Source organism: Letharia columbiana, assembly GCF_014066305.1.
Source record: "Letharia columbiana isolate WasteWater2 chromosome Unknown Sc0000026_s0, whole genome shotgun sequence".
NCBI classification, from domain to species: domain Eukaryota; kingdom Fungi; phylum Ascomycota; class Lecanoromycetes; order Lecanorales; family Parmeliaceae; genus Letharia; species Letharia columbiana.
This window is the reverse complement of record NW_023501068.1, coordinates 170,266-195,259: the sequence shown is the minus strand read 5'-3', so window position 1 is coordinate 195,259 and position 24,994 is coordinate 170,266. Positions and strand designations below refer to the sequence as shown.

The 24,994-nt window shown below is 44.1% G+C and overlaps 10 protein-coding genes across 10 annotated transcripts; 3 read left to right on the top strand and 7 right to left on the bottom strand.

Moving 5' to 3' along the window:
• Positions 1-383: 383 nt before the first annotated feature.
• HO173_007800 (uncharacterized protein) lies at positions 384-1,186 on the bottom strand (the record flags this gene model as incomplete). Its single annotated transcript, XM_037309700.1, has 2 exons — positions 384-592; positions 646-1,186. The coding sequence occupies 2 exons, from the start codon at positions 1,184-1,186 to the stop codon at positions 384-386; spliced, it is 750 nt and encodes a 249-aa protein (XP_037163377.1).
• Positions 1,187-2,267: 1,081 nt separating this feature from the next.
• Positions 2,268-2,510, bottom strand: HO173_007799 (uncharacterized protein; the record flags this gene model as incomplete). Its single annotated transcript, XM_037309699.1, has 1 exon — positions 2,268-2,510. One exon carries the CDS (start codon positions 2,508-2,510, stop codon positions 2,268-2,270), a length of 243 nt encoding a protein of 80 aa, XP_037163376.1.
• A 212-nt stretch (positions 2,511-2,722) lies between these two features.
• On the bottom strand, positions 2,723-3,175 carry HO173_007798 (uncharacterized protein; the record flags this gene model as incomplete). The annotated part of the gene is made up of 1 exon (XM_037309698.1): positions 2,723-3,175. One exon carries the CDS (start codon positions 3,173-3,175, stop codon positions 2,723-2,725), a length of 453 nt encoding a protein of 150 aa, XP_037163375.1.
• Positions 3,176-9,127: 5,952 nt separating this feature from the next.
• HO173_007797 (uncharacterized protein) lies at positions 9,128-9,975 on the bottom strand (the record flags this gene model as incomplete). Its single annotated transcript, XM_037309697.1, has 2 exons — positions 9,128-9,666; positions 9,864-9,975. 2 exons carry the CDS (start codon positions 9,973-9,975, stop codon positions 9,128-9,130), a joined length of 651 nt encoding a protein of 216 aa, XP_037163374.1.
• A 394-nt stretch (positions 9,976-10,369) lies between these two features.
• Positions 10,370-11,217, bottom strand: HO173_007796 (uncharacterized protein; the record flags this gene model as incomplete). Its single annotated transcript, XM_037309696.1, has 2 exons — positions 10,370-10,750; positions 10,909-11,217. 2 exons carry the CDS (start codon positions 11,215-11,217, stop codon positions 10,370-10,372), a joined length of 690 nt encoding a protein of 229 aa, XP_037163373.1.
• A 1,793-nt stretch (positions 11,218-13,010) lies between these two features.
• Positions 13,011-13,562, bottom strand: HO173_007795 (uncharacterized protein; the record flags this gene model as incomplete). Its single annotated transcript, XM_037309695.1, has 1 exon — positions 13,011-13,562. One exon carries the CDS (start codon positions 13,560-13,562, stop codon positions 13,011-13,013), a length of 552 nt encoding a protein of 183 aa, XP_037163372.1.
• Positions 13,563-13,970: 408 nt separating this feature from the next.
• On the top strand, positions 13,971-14,734 carry HO173_007794 (uncharacterized protein; the record flags this gene model as incomplete). Its single annotated transcript, XM_037309694.1, has 4 exons — positions 13,971-13,998; positions 14,056-14,063; positions 14,115-14,538; positions 14,613-14,734. The coding sequence occupies 4 exons, from the start codon at positions 13,971-13,973 to the stop codon at positions 14,732-14,734; spliced, it is 582 nt and encodes a 193-aa protein (XP_037163371.1).
• A 582-nt stretch (positions 14,735-15,316) lies between these two features.
• HO173_007793 (uncharacterized protein) lies at positions 15,317-17,729 on the top strand (the record flags this gene model as incomplete). Its single annotated transcript, XM_037309693.1, has 3 exons — positions 15,317-15,871; positions 16,018-16,486; positions 16,642-17,729. The coding sequence occupies 3 exons, from the start codon at positions 15,317-15,319 to the stop codon at positions 17,727-17,729; spliced, it is 2,112 nt and encodes a 703-aa protein (XP_037163370.1).
• A 2,841-nt stretch (positions 17,730-20,570) lies between these two features.
• Positions 20,571-21,547, bottom strand: HO173_007792 (uncharacterized protein; the record flags this gene model as incomplete). The annotated part of the gene is made up of 7 exons (XM_037309692.1): positions 20,571-20,702; positions 20,762-20,826; positions 20,880-20,945; positions 21,017-21,120; positions 21,174-21,217; positions 21,306-21,336; positions 21,405-21,547. 7 exons carry the CDS (start codon positions 21,545-21,547, stop codon positions 20,571-20,573), a joined length of 585 nt encoding a protein of 194 aa, XP_037163369.1.
• Positions 21,548-21,793: 246 nt separating this feature from the next.
• On the top strand, positions 21,794-24,829 carry HO173_007791 (uncharacterized protein; the record flags this gene model as incomplete). Its single annotated transcript, XM_037309691.1, has 3 exons — positions 21,794-21,863; positions 21,925-22,693; positions 22,744-24,829. 3 exons carry the CDS (start codon positions 21,794-21,796, stop codon positions 24,827-24,829), a joined length of 2,925 nt encoding a protein of 974 aa, XP_037163368.1.
• Positions 24,830-24,994: the final 165 nt, after the last annotated feature.

Below are 24,994 nucleotides of genomic sequence, written 5' to 3'. Positions count from 1 at the left end.
CATGAACATGGCAATGTCCAATGCCTGGCTACCACCAAGGAGTATCGTCCAACTGCCATTTTAGACCTTTGAAGTAGTCGCCACGATGCGGCAGTTGAGTAGCGCTTAGGTGTAGCTAATGCGTGATATTTCTCAGGCGACTTGCCGCACGAAAAGGGTAAAGTAAGGTAGACGGGTGAGGCAAGCTTTGGTCTGCCTTCGCCACTGTTGGCGATCACGGACGAGATGCAATCCTGAAAAAGGGCACTTGTACGTTATTCCGTTGTAGACGAGATGCATCTCTTAGAACTAATGGGGCTGGCTTATCGGCGTGCCCTCATTCGGCCTGTTGTCGTGACTCTTTGACCGAGTCATTATGTATGGCTATGCTCTGTACCAGACAGCTATGCAGTCTTCTTAGTCTCAATCCCAGTCGCACCACTGGCTCTAGCAAACGCCAAACTGATGTTGTTGTATGCCTCGTACAAGACCCAGAAGGGAAACCACACCCAGAGCATATTGAAGAAGACCAGGTATACCCAGAGATACATGAAGTTACTGGTATCCAGATTGGGGTTACCACTTAGCCACTCTGGTGCGAAAGTCATGAAGCCTAAACTCATCAGCTAATGCTCTCCGTAACCTGCTGCAAAGTTGAACACTTACCACCATAGAGCTCTCCAGTAGCCAGCACGCTCGCCCAGAACCACAACTTCCCGCCACTGTCTCTCCGTCTTATGAGCTCGCAAATGTACGCAGCTAATGGCCCTGCAGCGAACACAGTCAACAGCTCGAGGCTGATGACCGTCAGATCTGCTCCGCCCCATCTCTCATCTGCCTTCGCATATTCTTGCCACAGCTTTGCCGTCGGGCTTGTGCCGTATTTACTCCCATACAGCCGATCCGGGTAACCCAAGAAGTACACGCCTGGAGACGTCAAGCTCGCAGGATGCGGGTAGTCGCTTGAATGTGTGACTGATGTGTAGGTGAAGAAGCAATTGTAAAGGAAGGAACCCTCGAAGGTGAAGTGGATCAGGGAGTCGAAGAGATGCCAGATGAAGAGGATGCGGAGCTTGGTAGTTGTAGAAGCGTGGAGGACGCGGAGAGAAGCAGCGTATGCTGTGATGAGGACAGAGAGGGCTGCGAAGAGAGAGAGCACGGTTGTACGATCGACAACGAGGGTGGATGGGGAAGACTGGGTCTCCATGTTCACGATTTGGGTGTATGGCCGCAGTCTAGGTAGCTTTGAAAGCCGTTAATACTGTTCTAGAGGTCTCTTCCCCTGTCACTGTTTAGTTCGTGATTACCCCTGTCATTCTGGGGTAAATACGAGTTAGACGCTCTTGGCGCCCCCGCGCGCTGGGTTTGCAGTCCGCAGAACTCCAACGTGATTAAAACACCTTTACTATCACGATCAAAGCTTTACAACAAAAATAGATGGGATGTGAGTTCAATGGCTCACGCTGGCATTGAATGATCTTGCTGTGATCTTAGCTGAGTATTGGCACGGAAAGTGCGAGGATGAGTCTGAGCTGCATGTTTAGTGTTTGAAAAGGGACAATGACTGTGGAAAAATCGAATGACTAGTAGGATCTGGAAGCCAGAAATTGAGCTGCTGGAAGCTTGCGAATCGCTTATACCATGGGAATATCGACAGATCGCGCAGAGATTGCTCATTTTGAACCTCCATCACTGACATCATGTCTGATATCAGATGTGCAATGGCAATTCTGGGTAAAGCCATAGAAAGCATTCGTCTGTCGCCAATTAAATTAGCTTTTCTCGAGGAAATGGCGAGCGTATGCCATTGGGGCTTGCATTTTCATGCTGCGTGCCAGGGCGGCTCCCTCGCTGCTCCCCCATGACGCTTCAACTGGCATTAATGTTCCACACTATTTCGACAATGCATGGTCGAACTTGGAGTCACGGCATCGTGGACCCGAATGAGGAAGGCTGTGGCAAATGATACTGTACGGAGAAGCTCGGGCAACCTTCACGAGCACGAAGACTTGGACTCGCGCCCATTCATCCAATACGTGCGCATTGGTCCATGAAGAGCATGATTGAATGATTGTACTTAATATGCATTTATTGATTCGGTCCGACCTGTATATGCAACCGGGTCGTCAGGACACGAAGTCTCGAAGCCTTGACATCCACCATACGGAGACAGTCCATCAGAAGCAGCGGATCCTTAGTTCGCCAATCAATCACGGACCCGTTGGCTATTGATAGCAAGCTCAATCCTAGCTGTGGTGCTCAAAAGACATGCCGCGCGTGAGATGCCTTCAAGTTTCCTCCTGCAGCATTCTGAGTTGGGACTCCTTCAACTGCTGCTGTTCATTGTGGTCTTCGCGCCAATGTTTTGCCCATGCTCCTACTTTCCCCTTCTTCTCTGCCCATCCTGCGGACATAAGCATTTGAATCTTCTCTTTATGTGTCCCAAGCCCCTTCCTGAATCTTCCTCTGGCCTCCTCGCTAGGCTCCTCCCACATCCAGCTCACACTCTCTAATTCGGGGTTGCTGATCATGGCATGACCTATCGACGATGTCGATGGAGCCTCGCCCCAATCTTTTTGTACCTTGACTATGAGTCCACCCCCGATCTTACCGCGGATGCTCTTGCACAGTCTCGCAATTGCTTCAATAGTCCGATCGACAGGATTAATCTCATGGCTTCGGCTGGTAAGCCCGAAGACTATGATTTCGACCTGTTGCAGATGGGAGCACCCCAAAAGATGTGTCAGATGTCCGGAAAGCTTGCGCTCGAGGACGTTGGAGAAGATTGAAACTTGCACCTTGCGTATCCACGGTTTTTTTCAAACTTCAGGTACCCGTGGTTCGACGTATCAGGAAACAAGTTGTTATGAAAGTTGAAGCGGGTGGTGGTAGTGGTCAAAAATCGTCGTAAGTTCTCACAGCTGCCGCAGTCGAAGGTGTTGTTGCGAAAGAACTCCTCGTAGACCTCAACTGCAATTTCGGAACCCTCTACCGCATGGCAAAGGAACTCAGTGCTGACGTCTCTGTTTTGCCTCCCGGCTTTCAGATACAGCCATAAGGAATCGTAATCGTAGCAGACTTTGATTGGTTTAGAGCTGACGACGAGATGGCGATAGATCTGGTTTCGAATTTCCCGCGGCAAGGTGGTGAGGCTTGGCCGGCTCCACTTGGGTTCTGCGGTGACGGCTGACTCCATGCTCGTAAGGTTGGGTTTGGGGGACTGTGCGATCTAGTCATTTGCAGGTACGGCATTCAACACTGATGGAAACTTACCCTAGAGTGATACCCATAGTGAAGACATGGTTTCATGGATCATCATTCCTGTGCGTTTGGTGGTGCTGGATTTTCCGATCGAAAGGCTTTGAGTTGTGATGTTCTGTTGTGAAGTGAGATCTGCCTTTTGGTAGCTTTTAAACCTCAGCCCACCCCCACGGTAATATTACCGGAGAACGATTAGGCCGACCGGCCGGATTAGTAAAGCCCTCCCATAGTAATTTAACAGCCCTCCTTACCTATTATTCTATACCTCGCTGTTATTTATTAATTTTTTTGAAGCTATCTATAACTCCGCCTCGCTTACTACTCCGCCTCGCCTACTATAATCTCTTAAAAACGCGTTATTCGCTAATCTCCGTAATACGAGGGCTTCGAGAATATTTAGAAGAAGCTGAATTGGTATAGTAGTAACTCTAAAGGTATTGATCGGGCTCTATTAGAGGTTCTCTTAAAAGATGATATAGCCTTACTATAGGAGAAGGATAAGAGTGATTTTAGTAATGCTAAGTGAAGTCGCGGTACGTACTCTAACGCGTTTAGATCGCCGTCGTCATTATTTAATACTCTTTCTATCTTTTATTACTTCTCTATTAAATAAAAGATCTCTATTAGTCTTAATAAGTAGAAAGAGTTATAAAAGAAAATTAAATATAATAAACTCGTATCTATAATACTCTCGAAGATTATATTAATAATATTAAAGTTATCTATAAATACTTCGATAACTTATAAGACTATTTTTACGCTAAAAATAGTTATTAAATAAATACTCGAGTAATTTAACGCGTATTAACCTCTAATTAATAATTTCTAAATATATAATAAACTCGATAAATCGCTAACTATCTAAGATACTCGATTATTCTATTAATAGTATTATTTATATAAAAGCGAGATTATTAATAAGATATATAATTAGCGAAATAAGTAGTTATATTACATCGATCTCTATAAAATAAAATTAAAGATAATTAAGATCTATAATTCGTTTAATTATAATATTCTTTTATCTATTAAAATCTCTTCTTATCTTAATAAAAAATACGCTTACTAAGAGTATAATTATAAATAAGATTATATTAATTAATATAAAGTTAATTTCTTTATAATAAATATCGCTAATAAAGTAATCGCTAAGAGTATTAAAGTTTACTTAGTTTACGCTATTTTAAAAGATATAAAATAAATTAATAATCTAACTACTTTAAAGGCTATTAAAGATAAATATCTTACTCTAATATATTATTATAAGTAAAGGCCTATAAATTAAATTTATAGAGTTAAATTTTTCTAAGTTAAATCGAATTTTAGCTCTAGTTCTAAGTTAAATCGAACTCTAATTACTTACTATACGTTTTTAATCTACTTTTATTACTATAAGATTAATTTAATCTATATAATATATAGATATATATATACGAAGAGAGGCGCGCTAAGATTTAATTAGAAAGATATATCGAGTATAAAGAATTAATTCGTAATAATTATCTATAAAAAATAGAGAAAGATTATATTCTTATAATAAGAAGTATTAAAATATCGAAAAGAAATAGAGATAATATGCTAATTAGTGGTATAAATTTCATATTATCTTCTATCGTAGTAAAATCTTTCGAATAATAAAATAGCTATTAGAGTAAGATATCGAATAGTTTTAATTCGTTTAAATATATATCGTTCGATATTTCTTCTATAGAGGTTTAATTAGCTATGATCGTCGTAGTAAATTCTCTTCTTATAACGTTATTATAGTAATATATCATATTAAATATAGTAGAGATGATAGGTTAAGTTGCAGTGGTGTTCTCCGCTTACTGAGTAATGATTTGATATGAAACCGTGAAGAGCATATAACGTGGGATCTTGGAGAGCTGAGCCGTGTTCTTGGTGCTGGGGGCCTTGTTGCCGCTTGGTTTCTCCGCAGTATTCTCCGCATTCGCCTGCTATATTGACTTCCCTTATACTAATTGAGTGGATTGATATAAGATCGTAAAGAGTAGACCTATTGTATTACGCATATCCTTCTTGTATATACTGCTGCTGATGACTATCTCCGCAATATTCTCCGTAGTATTCTCCGTATTCGTCTATTATAGATTCTCCTCTTATTTAACTAAGTGCGAGGATATCGAGGGTAAATATATTTATATTAATGGAATTGATAGAATTAATAGAATAATAAAAGAAGAATAATTATATAAATAGATAAAAGGATTATTATTCGATCTCGAACGTATCTAATATAATTATTATATTTTTAGAAGCTTCTTTTTAACGATATTTAGAATCTAATACGCGTTAAGAGACTTTAAAATAGAATAATAAAGAATAAGTAGAGAAGAAAAATGCGTCTTAAGAGATAGTATCGCTGAATTAAAAGATATTATCGCTAGCTTAGAAGAAGTATATAGAAGAGAATATATTCGTTTAAGCTCTTTTTAAGAGTCTTTTAACGCGTTTATAAGTAGTAGTAAATAGCTATTAAACTCGCTTACGGCCTCGATTATTAGTAGTAACGAATTCGCTAAAAAGTAATTTAAGAGCGTTAGTAGAGACTTTAAGAGACGAATAAAAGAGATCTATATATTTAAAACGTTAAGTAATCTTTAAACGAGGGATATCGAAGACGTTAATAAAATTAATAGAATTAATAGAATAATAAAAGAAGAATAATTATATAAATAGATGAAAGAATTATTATTCGATTTCGAATACGTCTAATATAACTACTATAATTATTATATTTAAATATCTATTTAATTTATTAATAATAGATTAAACTTTATAATTTTTATAGCGTTAGAAAGCGTAAAGCGAGCTTTATAATTTAAGAAATTATAAAGTAACTATATATATCGTAAGCTAAGTACTTTAAAGTATAAAACTTCTATATATAAATTTTTAATAAGAGAGATATAAGAGAGCTATTAAACTAACTTAGTCGATCTAATTAAAGAGTATAGCGAACTCGAATTTATAATTAACTCTATATATAAATTTAAGATTTTTAAGCTTAACTCTATCTTATTCTTTTCTATATATTAATAATATTAAAGTCGAGTAAAAGAAGTCTTATTCTAATTAACGAGTTTAGAGTATAAAATCTAACAATTTTAATAAGTATATATTAAATATTTATAAAGTACTCGATAAGATTAAGATTAAATTCTATAATTTAAAGGCGAATATAATAAATTAAGAGAATAATATAAGAGAGCGTATTTTCGTCTAATAAGTAGCGATATTACGCTAAATAATCGAGTCCTATTTATTAATAAGAAGTTTAAAAAATCTTAAAGAAGCTTATCGACGATAGATATAGTATTAGCTCGATTATAGGCGCTAGCGAGGCGAAGTAGAGAGAAGAATTAAATTAGATTATAGGTAATATTATCGATAAAATTCTCTTTTCTATAGAAATCCCCAGCTTTAATAGCGGTGAGTCTTCTTTTCGTCTTATATATCTCGGGAAAGCGGAGAGCCTTTATTATATAAATAGCTTTATCGATAATAGCGAGATCTAGCGACGATATAATAGTGATAGCGAGGTTACTACGAGGTCGCGCTTTATTTTAATATAACCCCTATATAAATCTAACGCGATCTTATTCGATAACCGTCGGAAGATAACATTTAAGAATTCTAGTATTATTATCTATATTACCACTGTAAAACTACTATATAATTCATATTAAATGATCGTAATCTATTATATAGACTTTATTTAATTCTTTCTATAGTGAAATCGTTCTATATAAGTCTCTTTCTTATATAAAGAGATTTTATAGATAGCGTATCTCTCTCTAATCTTTCGTACTCTCTTATTATTACTACTTATTTCTTTACTAAATCTTTAAAATTCTTTCTTTTAACGATTTAAATAATATATAAAATATTATTAAATAGTCTTTAAGTCTTATTATTTATAATTATTTTATATTGATTTTAATAGAGTAGAAAGTAGAGTAAAAGGTTACTAAGATCGCTTATCTTCTCTATCTTCCTTAAGTAATTCTATTATTATCTATTTAAGAAATATCTAATACTTCTAACGAAATATTTCTATAGATTTATAGAGTTTAAAAGTATTTGAAAAACTTTTATTTAATTTTTAGTAAAATTAGAATATTTATATTCGATTATAAGCTTTATAAAAAGAATATATAGTTATTAATATATTAAATCAATTAATCTCCCTTATATATTTATTATAATAGAAAAAGATCTTCGAAATATCGAAATTCTTTTACTAGATATTATTCTTATTCTCTTTAAAATTAGATAAGATAATATAATTATTAGTACTTATTCTATTAGAACGCTTTCTCTTTTTAATAATAATATTATTAATCTCTCTGATATCGTAGATAGTAATAAGGGTTAAAATAAGGTTGTTATTCTATTAGACTATTATAAGAATATTATTCTAAATTACTATAGTAAGAATATCGTATAGAATATTCTTAGTAAATCGCTATTTCATCTTTATAAGTAATTCTAGAAGATTTATCTAATTTAGCTTTATAGTCTTATATATAGTAATTTTTAAGATCTTTAACTTACTAGTAAGCTTTAATTCGATAAAATAATTATTTATAAAGAGAATAAAGTTAGAGAGTAATATATTAATAGCTAATTTAAAAACTATAGCGCTTATATCTCCGAGACCTTTAACTTTAAATCTATCTTTAAGATTTTATTTAGATGAATATTATATATAGTTATAAAGATAGCTCTTATTATTAATTATAAAAATCTTATATTTTTACTTAATTAGTTTATTTAGAGCTATAATAGAATAATAAATACGCTCTATCTTCTTAATTATATATTTATTAATTATATAATAACTACTTAGAGTACGTAATTTCTTTTAATTACTTTATATCTTATCGGTAAATAAAAGTATTTTCTTATATTATATAGACTTTTAATATCTATCCTTTTTAATAATAAAAGAATTCTCTTTATTAAAATTTAAATAATAAATTATTCTTCGAAGAAGTATATAGCGGTTTTATATTATTTCGCTAATAAGAATTAAAGATATCGAAGTAATATTATTAATTCTTTAATAATTATAAATAGTAGAAAAGCGATAGATTTTCATATAGATTATAATAGCGATAAAGATTTTTAACTTTAAAATACGAGTAGATTTTTAGTAAGGATCTAGAGAACTCTGTCGAGAAGTATATAAATTTATATTTTTATAAAGTATATTCTAGATAGTAGTAGTCTATATAAGACTAAATACTAGATATAAAAGAATTATAAAGTTATTTAAAAAGTAACTAACGGATATATAATACTCGATTTATAATAATTAATATTTAGATAATATAGATATACGTCGAAGAAGAATATTATATTATTTAAGTTTTTCCTTTCTTACCTCGATTATAGCCTCTTTTTTTTAACGTTTCTAAGTCTTATATAGTTTATTCTTATTAGACTAAGGTAGGGTAGTAATTTTAGCTATATTGGAACTATATTTGATGGAATAGTAAGAAAGGATATAAAAAAGTCGCGTTCTTGAAAGACGCGATTTTTGAAGCTAAAATGTTGTCTCGGCTCGGCGGTTATCGGATAATCCCGCTACTGGTATTTTTCTTAGCATAGGCTAAGGTTTAAAAGTATCCTAGCTTTTGCGACGTGAGACTTTCTTCACTTTACGTGAGACTTTCTTTACTTTACATCAGTCCTGCGGATTCACTTTGTGAGTGCACTAATATTCAATATCTCATACAATCTCTTCATGAAAGGGAACTTGTATAATTAAAATTGGTAGCTTCTCGTGATCATGCTCGATTAAGAGGATGGCCAGAATAGACTAATGAGCTACCTGCGGTATCATGCTTTCGGACATGCCTCATCGAGTTGGAGGACGCTGCTCCCGTGGCACATTTACAGGACTCGGAACCCAAGGTGAAAACGGCTGCCCTCTCTCGTTGCCCCAATTCTCCCTCCCGTCGGTCTCAAACTTGAACCTGCCACTTATCTTCCCCCATAACTGAGCGTACACCTCTGCAACTGCCCGCAGGATATCATGTAACTCCTCCTCGTTTTTCAATGGGAAGCATTCGATCCGAATACTCACCGTATGCAGACGAGGGCATAGCAGCAACTGCCGCAGCTCGTTAACTAGCCTGTCCCGCACTTCTGGGCAGAGTAAGAACGTCTCGTGAATGGTAAACTTCATGCACCGGACCCATGCGTTGACATCGAAGGATCTTTCGTTCTCTAAGGCGGTGAGGTTTGCGGTTGACGAACTCAGGTAGAACTTGGCATGATCTGAAAGGTGATCCAACTTTGGCGTGCGATATGCGTGATTTAGGTGCTCGCATGGAGAATTGATAGCTTCAACTCCTTTGCAATTGCCGTAGTTTGTTGCGCGCTCGGTAGTAGCGACTAACTCCTCCTCAGCGATGACTATAAATCCATATCGACACGGAGTTCAAGTGGCCAGGAAGCGAAGGTCGTTCGTTCTTGGATTGGGAAATGCTCGATTTTGAGGGCGGCGCTAGGCTCGAAGTCATGACTGAATACTATCGAGAGTCGAAGCGATGGTTTTGAAATTGGGTATCAAAAGCGTTGGGACCACTTACTACGGGAGTGTGCTGAGAGGTACTCGTACGTACCCTCAATGAGACGGCGCCTTCGATCTCGGGACCTTGTTTCGATGCAAGCGATTTGAAAGAATGAGAATACGAATTGCATCGATGGTACTATGAGGTGGTAATGTTGATGTGGTGTAGGTTACACAACCATAGTGTCTAATATGTATACTGTCATCATCAGCAGTGGCTACTGCGGAGGTGGACGATTCAATGTCCGGGCCATGAACAGTTTTGCTCATAAGCGACTACTTCTTTGTCGACTCTGGGGCATGTGCTGCAGTTCATGTTTGGTACATTTACCAGACGCGACCCCACATCAAGGACCTCGAATTTTCTGGAAAGTCACTCCTGTCATTCTTGCATTTGACTGGACCAAGTGTCGAGACTTGACCGATCTAGGCGACATGATTGCCCTTAGTCATGACAAACAGTAGCTGCTAGCCTTTGACAAGACTCTCGTGTTCCGGTAGATCTTCCCTTTCCAACACCACGACTCATGTTTGCTCGACTGCAGCTTTGCCTATGCGCTCTTCCCAAGCCTTGATTTTTTCTCCAACGCGCAGGTAGTTGGTCTCGAACTTTAGCTCCTCCCCAATCTTCTCTTTGAGCTGCCGATACATTCCCGAGGTAAGTGTGAGTATTTCGTCCAGCCCATCTGAATTTTTCTTATCAAGAACTCTATCCTCCGACATATAGCTCCATTCAGCATCGGTATCGTAATAGAGTCCAACCCTGAGTAGTCCAACCTTGAAGGTAACGTGGCATAGAACAGGACAGGCCAGAAGGTCGCGAAAGCAACCAGGGAGCCCGTATCGCGTCCCAGTCTGTTCATGAATGACGAGTTTGATCTCAATCCTATTGACGAGAAACATCATCTACGCACATAACGGGGTCAGCATTGCTTATTCAAGGCAAGAAACCTGGATCATGGAAAGAGGTCTTAGCAGTAGAAGCAGGAGTTAGTCTCCGGACTATGTCTTGCAGATGAAGATCTGCTGCCAAATGGCGAAGAACAACTCCAGAGTGTGCCTACCTTTTGGAAAACTTGACCCTTGACATAGTAAACCGGGCGATTCAGGAAACCAAGGCCATTCTGGACCACCATTCTGCAGGTATTGATCCGTAAGAATGCCTGGAAAGCCTCTCTTGCAAATTGCGGTGATGTTTGGCAGGCTCTAACAATTGCTCTCAATGACCCCAGATCCTCTGACTGGCCATACACTGCAGCGCATTCCGTGGTGCTGATGGTCTTGGAGTTGGTGAGCATAAGTTCGAAAATCTTGTCACGGACCTCGCGAGGCAGAGTAGCAAAAATGACTTTAATGTTCGGAAAGGGAGCCATGTTTGGAGCACTCTAGCTATTGAAGATGCTGTTAAGCTGTTCGTACACTCGACACCGCATCTATGGTAAGTGGTACATGTTACGCAACAGGCAAGGCAAACCTTGAAATAGAATCACGTTTAAGGTCCCTTCATACGTCTGTGACTCTATCGCCATGGCATTTCCTTGACATTGTGGCAGATTGGGGGTTGATCATTGTGAGTCCGACATATTGGACAAGGACAGAACCAGATTTTGAGAAACCCAAAAAACAATGGTACAGCAAAGGGTGTATGCATAGATCTAGTGAGAAGGCACTAGACAAATCCAACTGTCTATGAAGTGGCCAAGAAAGATGCTAGAATTGAGTAGCACCGTCAGCAGAGTTGAGATGAGTGTGACGCTTTCCCCGATGCATCCTTTATCGTTACTAGCATTTTTGCTTACGCTGTCGAGATTCTACATCGCTATGCACACGGAGTAAGCTCGGGTGGCCGGAAAAAGAGCGACCGGCTAACAATGGAGCGAAGGTTGGGAGCGATGGGTGTTGCAAAGATGTTGCAGATTCTCAATATCTGGCCATGGTCTCTCTGAACTCCTGATAGACCTTCAGGTACTGCGCCCAGTACTTGATCTTTCCTTCGTCATGTGGGTATTTGGGTTCAAACATCGACCCTTCACCAATCTTCTCTATGAGCTCCCGACACGCTTGCGTAATTGCGCAGAGTGTCTTGTCGGTGGCAGCTAGCCTGCGATCATGAGGAATCGAGAGGATATCGAAAAATTGGAGTCCGAAGTGCGCAGAAGAGAGGGTTCGGGTGGGGACAAGTGGTCCGGATGGGGTGTTCAATCAGAATCCTACGCACGGACGCCGTCATGTCTGACTATCCATGCCCTCTGACATAGTAGGTTTTGCGAGTTTACTAAGCATGACTCTTACCCTCCATTTGGAAAGTGTTAATACGGAAGAAGGTCTCATAGGCCTCTATCGCAAAACTCTCTGACACAGGGCTAGCCCGAAACATGGCCCTCATTGTCTTCCACTCTTCGGGGCAGCCAACATCTCTATTACACTGTTTGCCAATGATCTTGTGCACGGTGGCCATTTCTTCGTAAACCTCGTCTCGAAGCTCACGGGGCAAAGAAGCAAGTGTGACTCTGGTTTTGGGGTTGGGAGCGGTGGTCAGAGGCGCTATGGGAATATCTGTTGCTTCGAAAACGCTGGTTTCCGACCTCGTCGGCGTAGCTTGATATCTTGCTGTTCCTAAATTGTGTAGATATGATGTTTGAGGGAGCACCAAAACACTCGAAAACTTAGTCCGTTGGGCTGCATAGAGGAGTATCATACCTTAACCGCGAAGCTGTCCCCATACAAGGAGGTGTCACCAAATTTTGGAAATACCCAAACAAATCAAACATGCCAAGGCATGATACCTCCACTGTGAGACTGTGTCCAATCAAGCCATGTTGTTGATGTCCTGAAATATTCACTGGCGCGATACGGTTCGCTTTTGTACTGGAGCAAACTATGTAGCAGGTGAGACGGCACAGGGTAAAAGACATGCGCTTTAACACCAGGAGGGCTTTCTCCCAACATCGCAGTGAGAAAGCTATGGGTTCCGCTCGCCATTAATGCAGCAGAGGCCTGAGATTTTGCTGTTACATCATTCTCCGCCTCCCCTTCAGACTCCTTCTTCAGGGTCATCGACATCTCCATCACCACCCTCATCAGTTTCTTCCCAAACTGTTTCAGCGAATGAAGCTTCCAAATCTTTGATTGGTCTGGGATAAAAGAGGTCCAACCATGGTTTTGCTTAGATCACTTTAAGTCCCCGGCCTATCTTTGACTGAAGCTCCTTGAGCACACCTGTCCACTCCTCCTCCCAGTTCATCATGGTAGTCTGTCCGGCTTTGACGGTCAGCTTCCGTAGCCGTGGACAATCTAACAGATACCCAAGCTCATATGCGAGATATCTGGAATATCTCGTATTGTCCTGCTCTATAACCACATCGATACTTGTTACCCACTCCTTGATGTCGAACAACCGGATACATGTAGGCGCTTGCTGATGCATGGACTGACTGACATCAACTGACAACATTCTGTGGATCTTTGCTCCTAAAAATGCGGGTAGGTCCTCACAATGCACTAGGAAGGTATTGTGTTGGTAAAACATCTCACAGGCATCGTCGGCGATTTGGCGATTCGATGCCCAGGCGAAAAGCATGGCCATAGCACCTAGGAGGTCAGGATCGTAAACCATGGGACCAAGGACATTACTGAACTCTATTGGAAATGGGCTGATGAGCACCTGGCCGTAGATTTGGTCTCGTATTTCGCGAGGCAGGGATTCAAATTGGGTCATGGTGAGCTCTGGGGCGGTCACCGAGTATCAAACGATGTTCTATGGTATTATACGTGCTAGTCCGGCCTGCTGCTGAGAGCTTTGACTTGCACCTCAGGACGTAGCGCAAAGTAGCTCAAACCAGACTGTCTAGCTACGTTGCTGTCCTGTTCAAGCGATTGAGTAGTGTAAGGAGAGATTCTTCCAACTCAGTAAAAAAGTAGAAGGGTGTGTACTGTGTAGGACAAAAACCTAGCAGATAAACGCGCGTCTGGAGATAGCGGCTAGATTACTCGATAAACCATGTTGTTTATCTCCGAGTTTCCAAAGAGTACTTGAAGAGTTATATCCTGGAGATCGCAGGCAAAGCTGTGGCAGACATGTACCAGCTGGAAGCCTTCCTACCACATCACGATACCCAAAATCGCCATGGCTGATTGCAGCGCCTTCTTCTACGGTAAGACTCGGAGCTCTGACTGTCTTCCGCAAGCATGCTAAAACTGTGCATTCATAGGAACCTTGGTATGGTTACCTGGAACTTTCACCTCATAGTGGAGCTCACAGCCTAGACAGATGGCACCCCAAGTCCTCTATCGTGTTGTCTACAGTACGACCAATCCAACTCCATCCCAGATAAACCGCCTCGTCATAGAGCCTGCTACCCTTCCACAATACACACGCCGCCGTGTTCGCGATTGCGATTACCCGGCCATCGTTCCATCCAGCGAGCCTGGAGCCTGCGTGAGAGGGACCTACGTCAGAGGTCTCACCCGCGATGACCAATGGCGCCTCGATCTCTTTGAAGGCAGCCAGTACGAACGGATCCGGCTGCGACTACACTTGAGAGATAAGAAAGGAAATGAGGGAGAAGAGATGGAGGCAGAGACATATGTATGGGCAGAAGATACCAGAGGTTTAGAAGACGGAGAGTGGGACTTTGAGGAGTTCAGCAGAGAAAAGATGGGAAGATGGATTGGCAACGATGAGGAGTATGAAGGTGAATTGCGACCTTCTATTGCAGGTGTGTCGGACACGTGATGGTGAAGAGCACAGCTAACGTCATAACGGTAGAGGTTGATGAGGCGGTGAGGAAGAAAGATCCGACGGGTGGGAGAGGTGTGAATGGCAAAATTGGAGGGAAGCTGGAGGTCAAGGGTAAGAGCGAGAAGGAGGTACTGGAAAGTGCTGTGTAGATCAAGGTTCTCTATTGAAGATGTCCAAGATGATTTTTCGGAGGCTTCCAAATGATCATGGATGATGGCGCTCACGAATATCAGATAGAGATAATCACGGGGTAGACGAGAGAGACATCCACGATAGAGCCAAAGATACTCGTACGTAGAGGACGCCTGTCAAGATGTTTCCATCATCAAAAAGTTCGAGCACGAGAAGGAAAGGCGAGGCGGCGGCGTAGTGGACCGTCTTGGCAAAACACAGCCCCCACAAGTCCCCCCCACAATGGCTTCCAAGGGAGTAAGGCTACATCGAGCGACACATTTGGAACCCCCCCAAAGGTCGTATCTAACGAATAGAATTGTAGGCTCTGGCACATGCGCGAGCAAGCATTGAGATAAGAGGCTTGATATGCAGTTTGGCACTGGATCCGATCAGCCGCTCAGCCTTCCTCCACCATGTCCTTCTTACATCTTGCAAATACACGTCCATCCCACTCTGTCTTCAAACCCATGACTTATATATGGAGCTTTCTCAGCGCTTATGCTTCCTTTACTCTAACGACTTCGACGCAGCTGGAAGCGATCAATTAGCCTTTACAAATGGCTGATGACCATGGAGAAGCCGTACTCGTACATGCTCCCAGGAAAGGATACGAACCGAAGACATGGTTTCAGAAATATATACAAACATGGCAGTACCACAAGGCACAGACTGGATGGAACATGCCTCAGGGAATTGCGACTGGGAAGCAATCCTTCTTTGGTAAGATACTGCCTGTCCCAGGCTTGATCATTACAACCGTTCTTTCCGCCGCAATCCTACATGGCATTGATCAACCTCCATTTATCGACAATGATTTTTACGACTTCGTGTCCACACATCGGTCTTCTACCCAAGCTGTTCTGAGCTTGTTGACTAGCGTCTTCAGTTTTGCACACCTTTACGTATTGACTTCGGTAATCAATTTCTCAACAAGAATTCTCTTGACGCAATGGGCTCCGACGCTCGACCGTCTGAAGTGGTGGAAAGCCCTTTCGAATATCAGCATAGACCTGGATTTACCCTTCACCTTTTCAGCGCCCTTGGCCATTGTTTGGGCCCTCACGCTTGGAGTAGGTTCACTGTGGACCGGTGCTCTCACGCCAAATTTAGTCGTACGTTTTACCTTTTGAAGCAGTTCTCCCCATATCACGATGTCTTATGAATTGTCAGACATGTCTAAAGGGGCTCTGGTCCTAAGACATGTCTCCCGACTCCGAACATCTCCTGAAAGAGTAACGCTGACTCCGAAATCATCAAGTCTCGCAATATTACTGCGGAGATCTCGGTGCCTTTCTATGCACCTGATCCAGATGGGCAAGCCTGGAATCAAACATGGACACCGATTGCCCCACACCCTGTGACTCGCTCTCCGTTAGGAACTTTCTCCTATACCCCTGCCTATGACAGGGGTAACTCGATGATCAACACCGCCGCTGGCGTCATATACGACAAAGACGCCAATGGCAAGCGTCCGCGGAGCGACAAGACTGGATACACGTACAGCACACGCTCATATGGCGTAGGGTCATCTCTAGGCCTGGCGCAATCATTCAGCAAAGGGTATCGGCATCCTATGATGTACCAGTACCAGGAAATTGGCTACAATGCCAGCGTCATTTGCAGTGTCAACGCAAGTTCTCAATGGGGCATAATGCCCCCTTCAGACGCTGTTCAAGATGAACCACAATACATTCCGAATATCTACTGGGCAAAAGGTGCTACTCCTGGTATGTACATTTCCTAAGCAATGTCGTGCTATGCGGAACCGCTCTTGGAGTTGGAAGACGTTGTTGAGAGCACAAGCCCTTAATACCCCTTTGAAGCTGGCTTATGGCTCGCGTTGTTGCCTGGAATAGGAATGCTGACCCTGATTCCTAAATAGATGGAGCATTGTTTTGGCAATTGCAGTATAGTGCGATTGATGACTCTAACGTTGTGTCCATGAATGCCCACCCCGATCTCAACTCAACTGGGAAAGGAACTGTGGTAATTGCTACAGGAAACACCCAGGTCGGACCCTATCTGACCCTTAATCAAACTCAATGCAGTGTTGCGTTCATTCCAACTTTATTCGACATTAGCGTCAACCTGTCCTCATCAGTCATCACAGTGGATCGTGCAGGTTTTGCTCCCGACATGGATCCCACAGCCCAAAATAATGCGACTTTTACCGCGTGGAGATGCCACACACTCCTGGATACGCTCGCGAGTCTCGGAAACTCGACTACGGGGTGTGGCAACTACACTACACAAGGGCAACCCGGGTTAGGCAATATCGCAACCCGAGCTTTGCGACAGTTGAATGATCTCTCTGTGCTAGACACCTCATTACACACGTCCAGCCTCGGAGAAATGTTTCTCTCACTCATCCAGAACGAGATCCTATACTACGAAAATAATACGAAATACCAGGACTGGAACATCACTGATTTTGATTCCGATATCTCCAGCCCGGATAGCACCAATAACGTCTCCATTACCGTGTATAGTATCGAGCAAGGCCTCAAATCTCTCATCGACGACTCTCTGTTGGCCTTCGCGAGCGCCCAGCTAGTACTTCATTACGAGAATTCATCCCAAGTAACAAACGGGACTCTCACCGTTGGCGCGGTCCTGGTTGGCACTCGAGGCTATGTGTATTCGCTGTTCACTTTCAACATGCTCTTGATCCTGATCCTCATTGAAGAGATGTTTAGGACTCGATGCTGGGCTAACCTGCCCCTCTTCGACTACAATGATCTGAAAGGGGTTATTGTTGCCAGCTCGATGGGTGGAAAGGAGCTCGCGAACAAGGTGGTCGCGGCGCACGAGGAACGCGAATCAGTCTGGGTGGCTGCCCCTCATGACAAAACTGCGAGTGGCATACGGGTGCAATTAAAATGTAGGGAACACGGTTCGGTGGAATTGGTCAGTGTTCAAGAACATGGGTATAAGTTGATTGAAGGTGACAGCGATATGAAGTTTGGTTAAAGATGCTGCGGCCTAGGGGATCACTGCCGAGCGATATAAATATTAAATATCGGATCATAGATCAGTCACCATCAATTCAAGCCAGCGTTGTCTTCGGTCTCCATAATGAGATCCAAGGTGATTCATTCAAGAATAGCGAAGAATCAAAAATTTCGCGGAGCGTAGGGTTGGGTCATTTCAACGCTATCCCCTCTCCTGGCAATTTTGCCTTCCTTTCATATTCAAGATACCCACAGTTCAGTGGCTAAATGACCCGACCGAAGCCTACATGGTCTGTGCATCTATTGGAATGTTCTTCTGTCTGCCCATGCAGAGCCATGGTGGGGTGACTGCATCTTGCTTGCTTGGACGGCATCAGGCTGAAAGAAAACCCGACGAAGCACATTGTGGAAACGCTCTCAACATAGTCAAGGAGATCGAGTGGTCTGTACCCAGCAAAGATGGCGGCATGAGATGTATGAAACCAAAAGATTCCCAAGACAGCGGCAAAACATGCTCCGGCTCCGTCGTCGCTGAGTGTAAACGAAAGTCACAGAAAACACCAAAATTTCCACCACTCCTCCCTTGGGATCTACGGTCTGGCACTCCACATCCTCAGCTTCTGGTGCAGCCTTGCAGGACTGCACGTTGACAGAGCAGGAAGAAGATCAAAAAAGCGTCGTTCGTCTGAAAATACAGCAAGGCCGGGGTATCTGTGAAAACACCTGGCGTTTCTCATCGCACCGTTGAATCCTAGCGTATCACCATGATAGTCTCTCGTTCAGAGACAGAAAATTCATCGAGTCGGTCTCTCTCGCCTTTAATCTACCTCACTGCGTCCAAGCTTGCGTCCCGCATCACCTTTTCCGTGCAAAGTTATTCGGAGACTGTCTCTCCAACCGGCGCGGTTTAAATAGCTTTCCGCAGACGTGATAGGGGTATCGGGTCAGGCCCTTGGGTATACCAATTGGAGTTTGCAACCTTCTGTAAAAACGCCCGTCGTGATATCCAATCGTTCTCAGTTCATTTGGGTCCCAAGGCTGTCTGGACGATCCCAGTCATCAACGTCAAGCCAGCCATCATACGGGCCGCAATACCAAAGCCTCCCTGTACATCAATTCATAGACAAGCCCAAGCAATGCCAAATGCCATACTCGTCAAAAGCCCAATGAAGCCCAAACTCCATAGCTTTATCCAACGTCAGCCTTCCACGAAACGAATGCCCCAGCCCAGCCCCGTGCCACATTGCGGACACACTCCCAACCGCCCTCGAAGCTTCCGGGGCACCTTGTCGAGGCAGAGTTTCAGTACCTTCTGCATCCTCGGGATGACCGTACAGATGCATTAGGCGATTCTCTCCGATGGGCGGAATCACCTCGGCGGGGATTGGTCGGTAGCGGTACTCGTCCTTGTGGGTCTCGGGCGGAATGTCATCTGTCTTACAGACCTCGACGAGCGTACTTGGGTACGTCTCGAATCATACAAAGCGGATGCTTCTTGAGCCGCCTCAAAGAGAATGTAGACAATCCGTCGCCCGCTCATGAATCGGTAGTGACCCTTGAGGTGGGCGAAAAGAAGTCGATCCAGTAACGGCACGCACACATCCATTGGGATCAGTTTCGTAGGGTACATTTTTGGGTTGGGTCAGCATGCTGGACCAGTAGGACCACCGGCTTTGTTCAGAGGTCGTTCTGGTTCTGCAATTGCCCCAGGGCGAAAGTTCCGTAAAGTATCCGTATGGATTGTTGATCATCACGCTTTGTTAAACCTTCCAACTTACACGTTTCCATCGAACTCGTGTCTTGGCAGCTGGGACTTCGGGCTCTTGACAGACTTTGTCGTAGGTCTGAAAGGTCTTGTGGATGCTAGGTCCACAGGTACGTGGAAAGGGTTATTGAACAAAGACAAGACGCTGTTGGGAGGGTGTTTGGATCTATACAGGGACTGGAGCAACAAGAGCGTCGCCACAAAGATTATACAGAGTCCAAAATTATGGAAACAGCATGCTTAGCCACCTCCAGCCAATCCCTCAACAGATACTTCGGGAATGAATCGTGGCGGGTGGAGAGGGAAGATGAGTTATCAGACGGACCGCCTTGAAGCGACAAATTCGCCAGACAGTAGGGTAGAAAGTCGTCCTTGAAAAGATTGGGCCCATTCAGTGCAAGACACGTAAAACTGCTACCATTTTCAGGTTTCAATGATTGCCATTCTGGACTACAGTAATCACAAGCCAAGCTTCTTCCATGTAGCTGATCTGTGGAGAAACCTCAATGGCTAGCACCGGTATATCCTCGTTTAGGGAGCACTAACAATAGAGCATGGTCTGACAGTGTAATTGGACGATAGAAACCTTCGATGGGATCACTGGGAAGACTGAGCAAAGGTGAGAGTGGTAGGGTATCATTTTTGTAAGGAAAAGATAGCAATGTGGTGCTCAATTTGATTAAGAGAAAATGCGTGAACTCAAAACAGACCCAAGAGAATTGACCGCGATAATTCCGATTCTGGAATTCAAAACTCCGACCTATAAAGCTCTTCACCTCTTTTGAGTGCTTCATCCAGCCCCCTGATCGCGCATCTAACGGAGCGTATAATGGCTATATTAGCGAACCAGGTGTGGAAATCAGTAAGCCATGAATGCACGAATCCTGCCACCTCTTGTACCCAAATATATGAAATGATCAATCGAGTTTCTGTTCGAAGCTTCAGGTTCCTTTTAAATGATAGCTCTATCCATTGTCATATCTAGACCATGTCGTCCTAATCCCGTCTCACCGCTTATGTATGACGCTTCGCTTTGTCCGGTAACTAGCACGCACAGCTTCCTTCATATATCACTGGATGCGGCCATCAGGTTTTCTACTTCTCGTAGATCCAGTCGTGCTGAGCCAGCTTGTATTGCAGCACCTCGTCCTTGCTAAACCACAAATCAATTTCTTTCTTCGCACTCTCGACAGCGTCGGAGCCGTGGCAGACGTTGCGGCCAACGTCCTGTGTTTCAATCAGCCACATTCCTGCGTCTTACGGTGTTCCAAGAATTGAGAACTCACGATGGCGTAGTCCCCACGGATAGTACCTGGGGCAGAGGCCAGAGGGTTCGTAGCACCTAGCAGGGCTGTGATGGTCAGTTGCTGGTGATGAATCTTGAGGGAGGATGATTGCACGTACTTCGGCCAGTCTTGACGGCATCACGGCCCTCCCAGACCATGGCGCAGATGGGCCCGCTCAGCATGTCTATCGAGAACGTCAGCCAATTTCCGGTCTATATCTATAACGTAGATCGGAACGTTGAGGTAGCTGCGTACAGGTGACGAGGCCCTTATAGAAGGGCTTGTCGGAGAGATCCTCGTAGTGCTTCTCGAGGTGCTCTTTTGAAGGAGAGACCAGCTTCATGGCTGCAAGCTTGTAGCTACATCTTGCGTTAGCTCAACTGGCTTCTTACAGGATCATGGTATAACTTGCCCTCGCTTCTCAAATCGTGAGATAATGTCGCCGATGAGTCCACGCTGTTGAAAGCAGGCTTAGCATTCGGTCAAGCCTTGCCATTGGGTCTCAAAACAGCAAAACCGAGGAGCCTATGAGTCAATTGCATACTTGGACACCATCTGGCTTGATAGCAATGAATCTAGATAATTGTGAGCTTCACCGCCAACTAACTGGCCCCTCCTTGGTCTGTCTGCCCTCGGTACTTACGTCTGCTCGTTAGACATATTTGCAGATTTTTCCTGGCCTTCCTTGTATTTGTGCGATTGACGAAGTAGGCCTTGTGTTTTGGCGTTGAGATGCTTGTAGATGGGAGGATCTTGTGTGGAAGTTGGAATATTTTTGTTCTCCATTTGTGGATTTATTGGTTGTCTTGGCAGGCTCGATGGGGGTGCCTCGGTGGTCTGAGTGGGGGTCGGCCCGACAAGCTTCCGTGGGTCGAAGTACGGTTAGGCATTCGGCACTTACCGCAGCGGTCCAATTGTTTGGAGGCTGATGAACAGGATGGAAGGACTTCTCCAACTTTCAGTCTATATCCCACCCTTCTGGTGATTCCTTTGGCGTTGGGCCGCGTGTTGTGGTGGAAACGTATGGTCATTATGTTTCCAGCTCAAGGATGGGGGCAATTGCTCCCTCTCCTTCTTGTCTTCTGTCTTTTCAGGTCAGCATGTATGCATCTACCTCCCATCCAAACATTTAGTCCCGTTTCGCTGATGAAGTGTGCTTTTAGTCACCGTAAAGCATGAGGGATTCAAGACTTGCGAACAGTCCGGCTTCTGTAAGCGAAACCGAGCCTATGCAGACAATGTGGCCACGCTGGGCAATTCATGGACCTCTCCTTACACACTCTTTTCGAAAAGCTTGAAGATAGACAATGGATATATTACAGCGACACTATTAAAGTCTTTGGGGGAGGGTGTCCAGTCTGTAGAACTCTCCCTGATGATTACATTCCTTCAATCTGGGGCAGCAAGGATTACTGTTGATGAAAAGAAGCGACGACAAGGTGAAATCGAGCTTCGACATGGAAGCCAAGCTCGAAAAGAACGATATGATGAAGCTTCGAAATGGGCCATCGTTGGCGGAGAGAAGCTGGACAAGTCCGCTAAAGCAGACACCTCTTCGAAAGAGACAGTCGTGAACTATGGTCCCAACAATCGGTACAGGGCGGTCATAAGCCACTCTCCATTCTCAATCGACTTCTTCCGGGACGACCAGCTACACGTGAAGCTCAATGGAAAGGGTCTGATGAATATGGAGCAGTGGAGACCTAAGGTCGAAAAGCCGGACATCAAGGAAGGTGAAGATTCAAAAGAAGAGGAGCAGTCAGTCGAGCAAGGCGAGGATGAAAGTACCTGGTGGGAAGAGACATTTGGTGGAAATACCGACTCAAAACCCAGGGGTCCTGAAAGCGTTGGATTGGACATAACGTTCCCGGGCTATGAGCACGTATATGGTATTCCAGGACATGCAAGCTCTCTGTCGCTGAAGCAAACTCGGTATGGACAGCATGGATGTTTGAAATCATGGATCAACTGACAATCCCCAGGGGTGGGTCCGACGCTTACGAGCAACCATACCGATTATACAATAGCGACGTATTCGAGTACGAGATGGACAGCCCTATGACATTGTATGGAGCTATCCCTTTTATGCAAGCCCACCGGAAGGACTCCACTGTGGGCGTTTTCTGGCTCAACGCCGCCGAGACCTGGATCGACATCGTCAAGCGGAAGGTATCAAGTAATCCGCTGAGTCTTGGTATTGGAGGCAAGACTGACACCGAAACTCACTGGTTCTCCGAGAGTGGCCTCCTAGATGTCTTCGTTTTCCTTGGCCCTACGCCCAAGGACGTCATCTCTCAATACAGTGAGCTCACAGGATACACACAGCTTCCCCAGCAATTTGCAATTGCGTACCACCAATGCAGATGGAACTACGTTACAGATGAGGATGTCAGGGATGTTGACAAGAAGATGGATAGGGCCAGGATACCTTATGATGTGATCTGGCTCGACATCGAATATACAGACGGCAAGAAGTATTTCACTTGGGATGCTCACACGTTCCCGGATCCTCTGGGAATGGAAAAGCAATTGGACTCCCATGACAGGAAACTGGTCGTCATTATCGACCCACACATCAAGAACGAAGGCAATTACCTGGTGGTAGACGAGCTCAAGTCCAAATCATTTGGTGTCAAGAACAAGGACAATAATCTCTACGAAGGCTGGTGTTGGCCAGGATCGTCACACTGGGTCGACTGCTTCAATCCCGCCGCCCTTGAGTGGTGGAAGTCTCTCTTCACCTACTCATCCTTCACAGGCACCGCTGCAAACACCTTTGTCTGGAACGATATGAACGAACCCTCAGTCTTCAATGGCCCAGAAACCACCATGCCAAAAGACAATATTCATCACGGCAACTGGGAACATCGCGACGTACATAACATCAACGGCATGACCTTTGTCAACGCTACCTACCACGCGCTCCTAGCCCGCGAACCGCCAGCCTCCCGCCGCCGCCCGTTCGTCCTCACCCGCTCTTACTACTCGGGCTCCCAACGCCTTGGCGCCATGTGGACCGGCGACAACCAAGCCGAATGGTCCCACCTCGCTGCCTCAATCCCTATGATCTTGACTCAGAACATCGCTGGCTTCCCTTTCGCTGGTGCCGACGTCGGCGGATTTTTCGGCAACCCAAGCAAAGAGCTTCTCACCCGCTGGTACCAGGCCGGCGCCTTCTACCCCTTCTTCCGCGGCCACGCCCACATCGACACCCGTCGCCGTGAGCCATATCTCGCTGGTGAGCCCTACACATTCATCATAACGCAAGCGCTCCGTCTCCGCTACCAGCTGCTCCCAGCTTGGTACACAGCCTTTCACGCCGCCTCTGTCTCCGGCGTTCCCATACTCCAACCTCACTACTACGTGCACCCCTCCGACGAAGCTGCGTTCGCAATAGAAGACCAATTCTACCTTGGCTCCACTGGCCTACTAGCAAAACCTGTCGTCACAGAAGGCGCTGAGACCGTCTCCATCTATTTGCCTCCTGGCGAGACATACTATGACTATTTCACCTACAGCACCCACGTTGGTAGCGGCAGCACTATCGCGATACCAGCACCATTGGATAAAATCCCTCTCCTGATGAAAGCGGGCCATATCTTCCCCCGCAAGGATCGGCCTCGCCGCAGTAGCGGTTTGATGCGTTGGGATCCTTACACTTTAATCATCGCGCTTGGCAGTAACGGTGAAGCAGAAGGCGACCTCTACGTCGACGATGGTGAATCTTATGACTACGAAGACGGTGCCTACATCCACCGCCATTTCAGCTTCTCCTCTAGTACCCTTAAATCTAGCGACCTGTCAGCCGACACTGACATGTCGAAACCAAGCAAGAAGAGGAAGGCTTACCTTACAGCGATGACTGCTGTGCGCGTCGAGAAGATGGTTGTTATTGGTGCGCCGATGGAATGGAAGGGGAGAAGCGAGGTGAAGGTTGAAGAGCAGGGCGCGAAGCAGACGAGGACGGTGGAGATGAAGTGGTTTCAGGGTGATGGAGGAGCCGCAAACTGGGCTGTTATTAGAGATCCGGGAATGGAGATTGGGAAGGGGTGGACGGTCAAGTTTTGAGACGACGCCTGAGAGTGTGGAACGATGAGAGCTTGGGGGTTGATGTTCCTCAGATGAGGACTCTTGAGACGAGGCAATGTACTGATAAATGTAGGTAGAATATGGGATGTTTGGTTTGAAATACAGTTGAATATTTTTCGTGAATTTGGCCTATTCATCGCACCT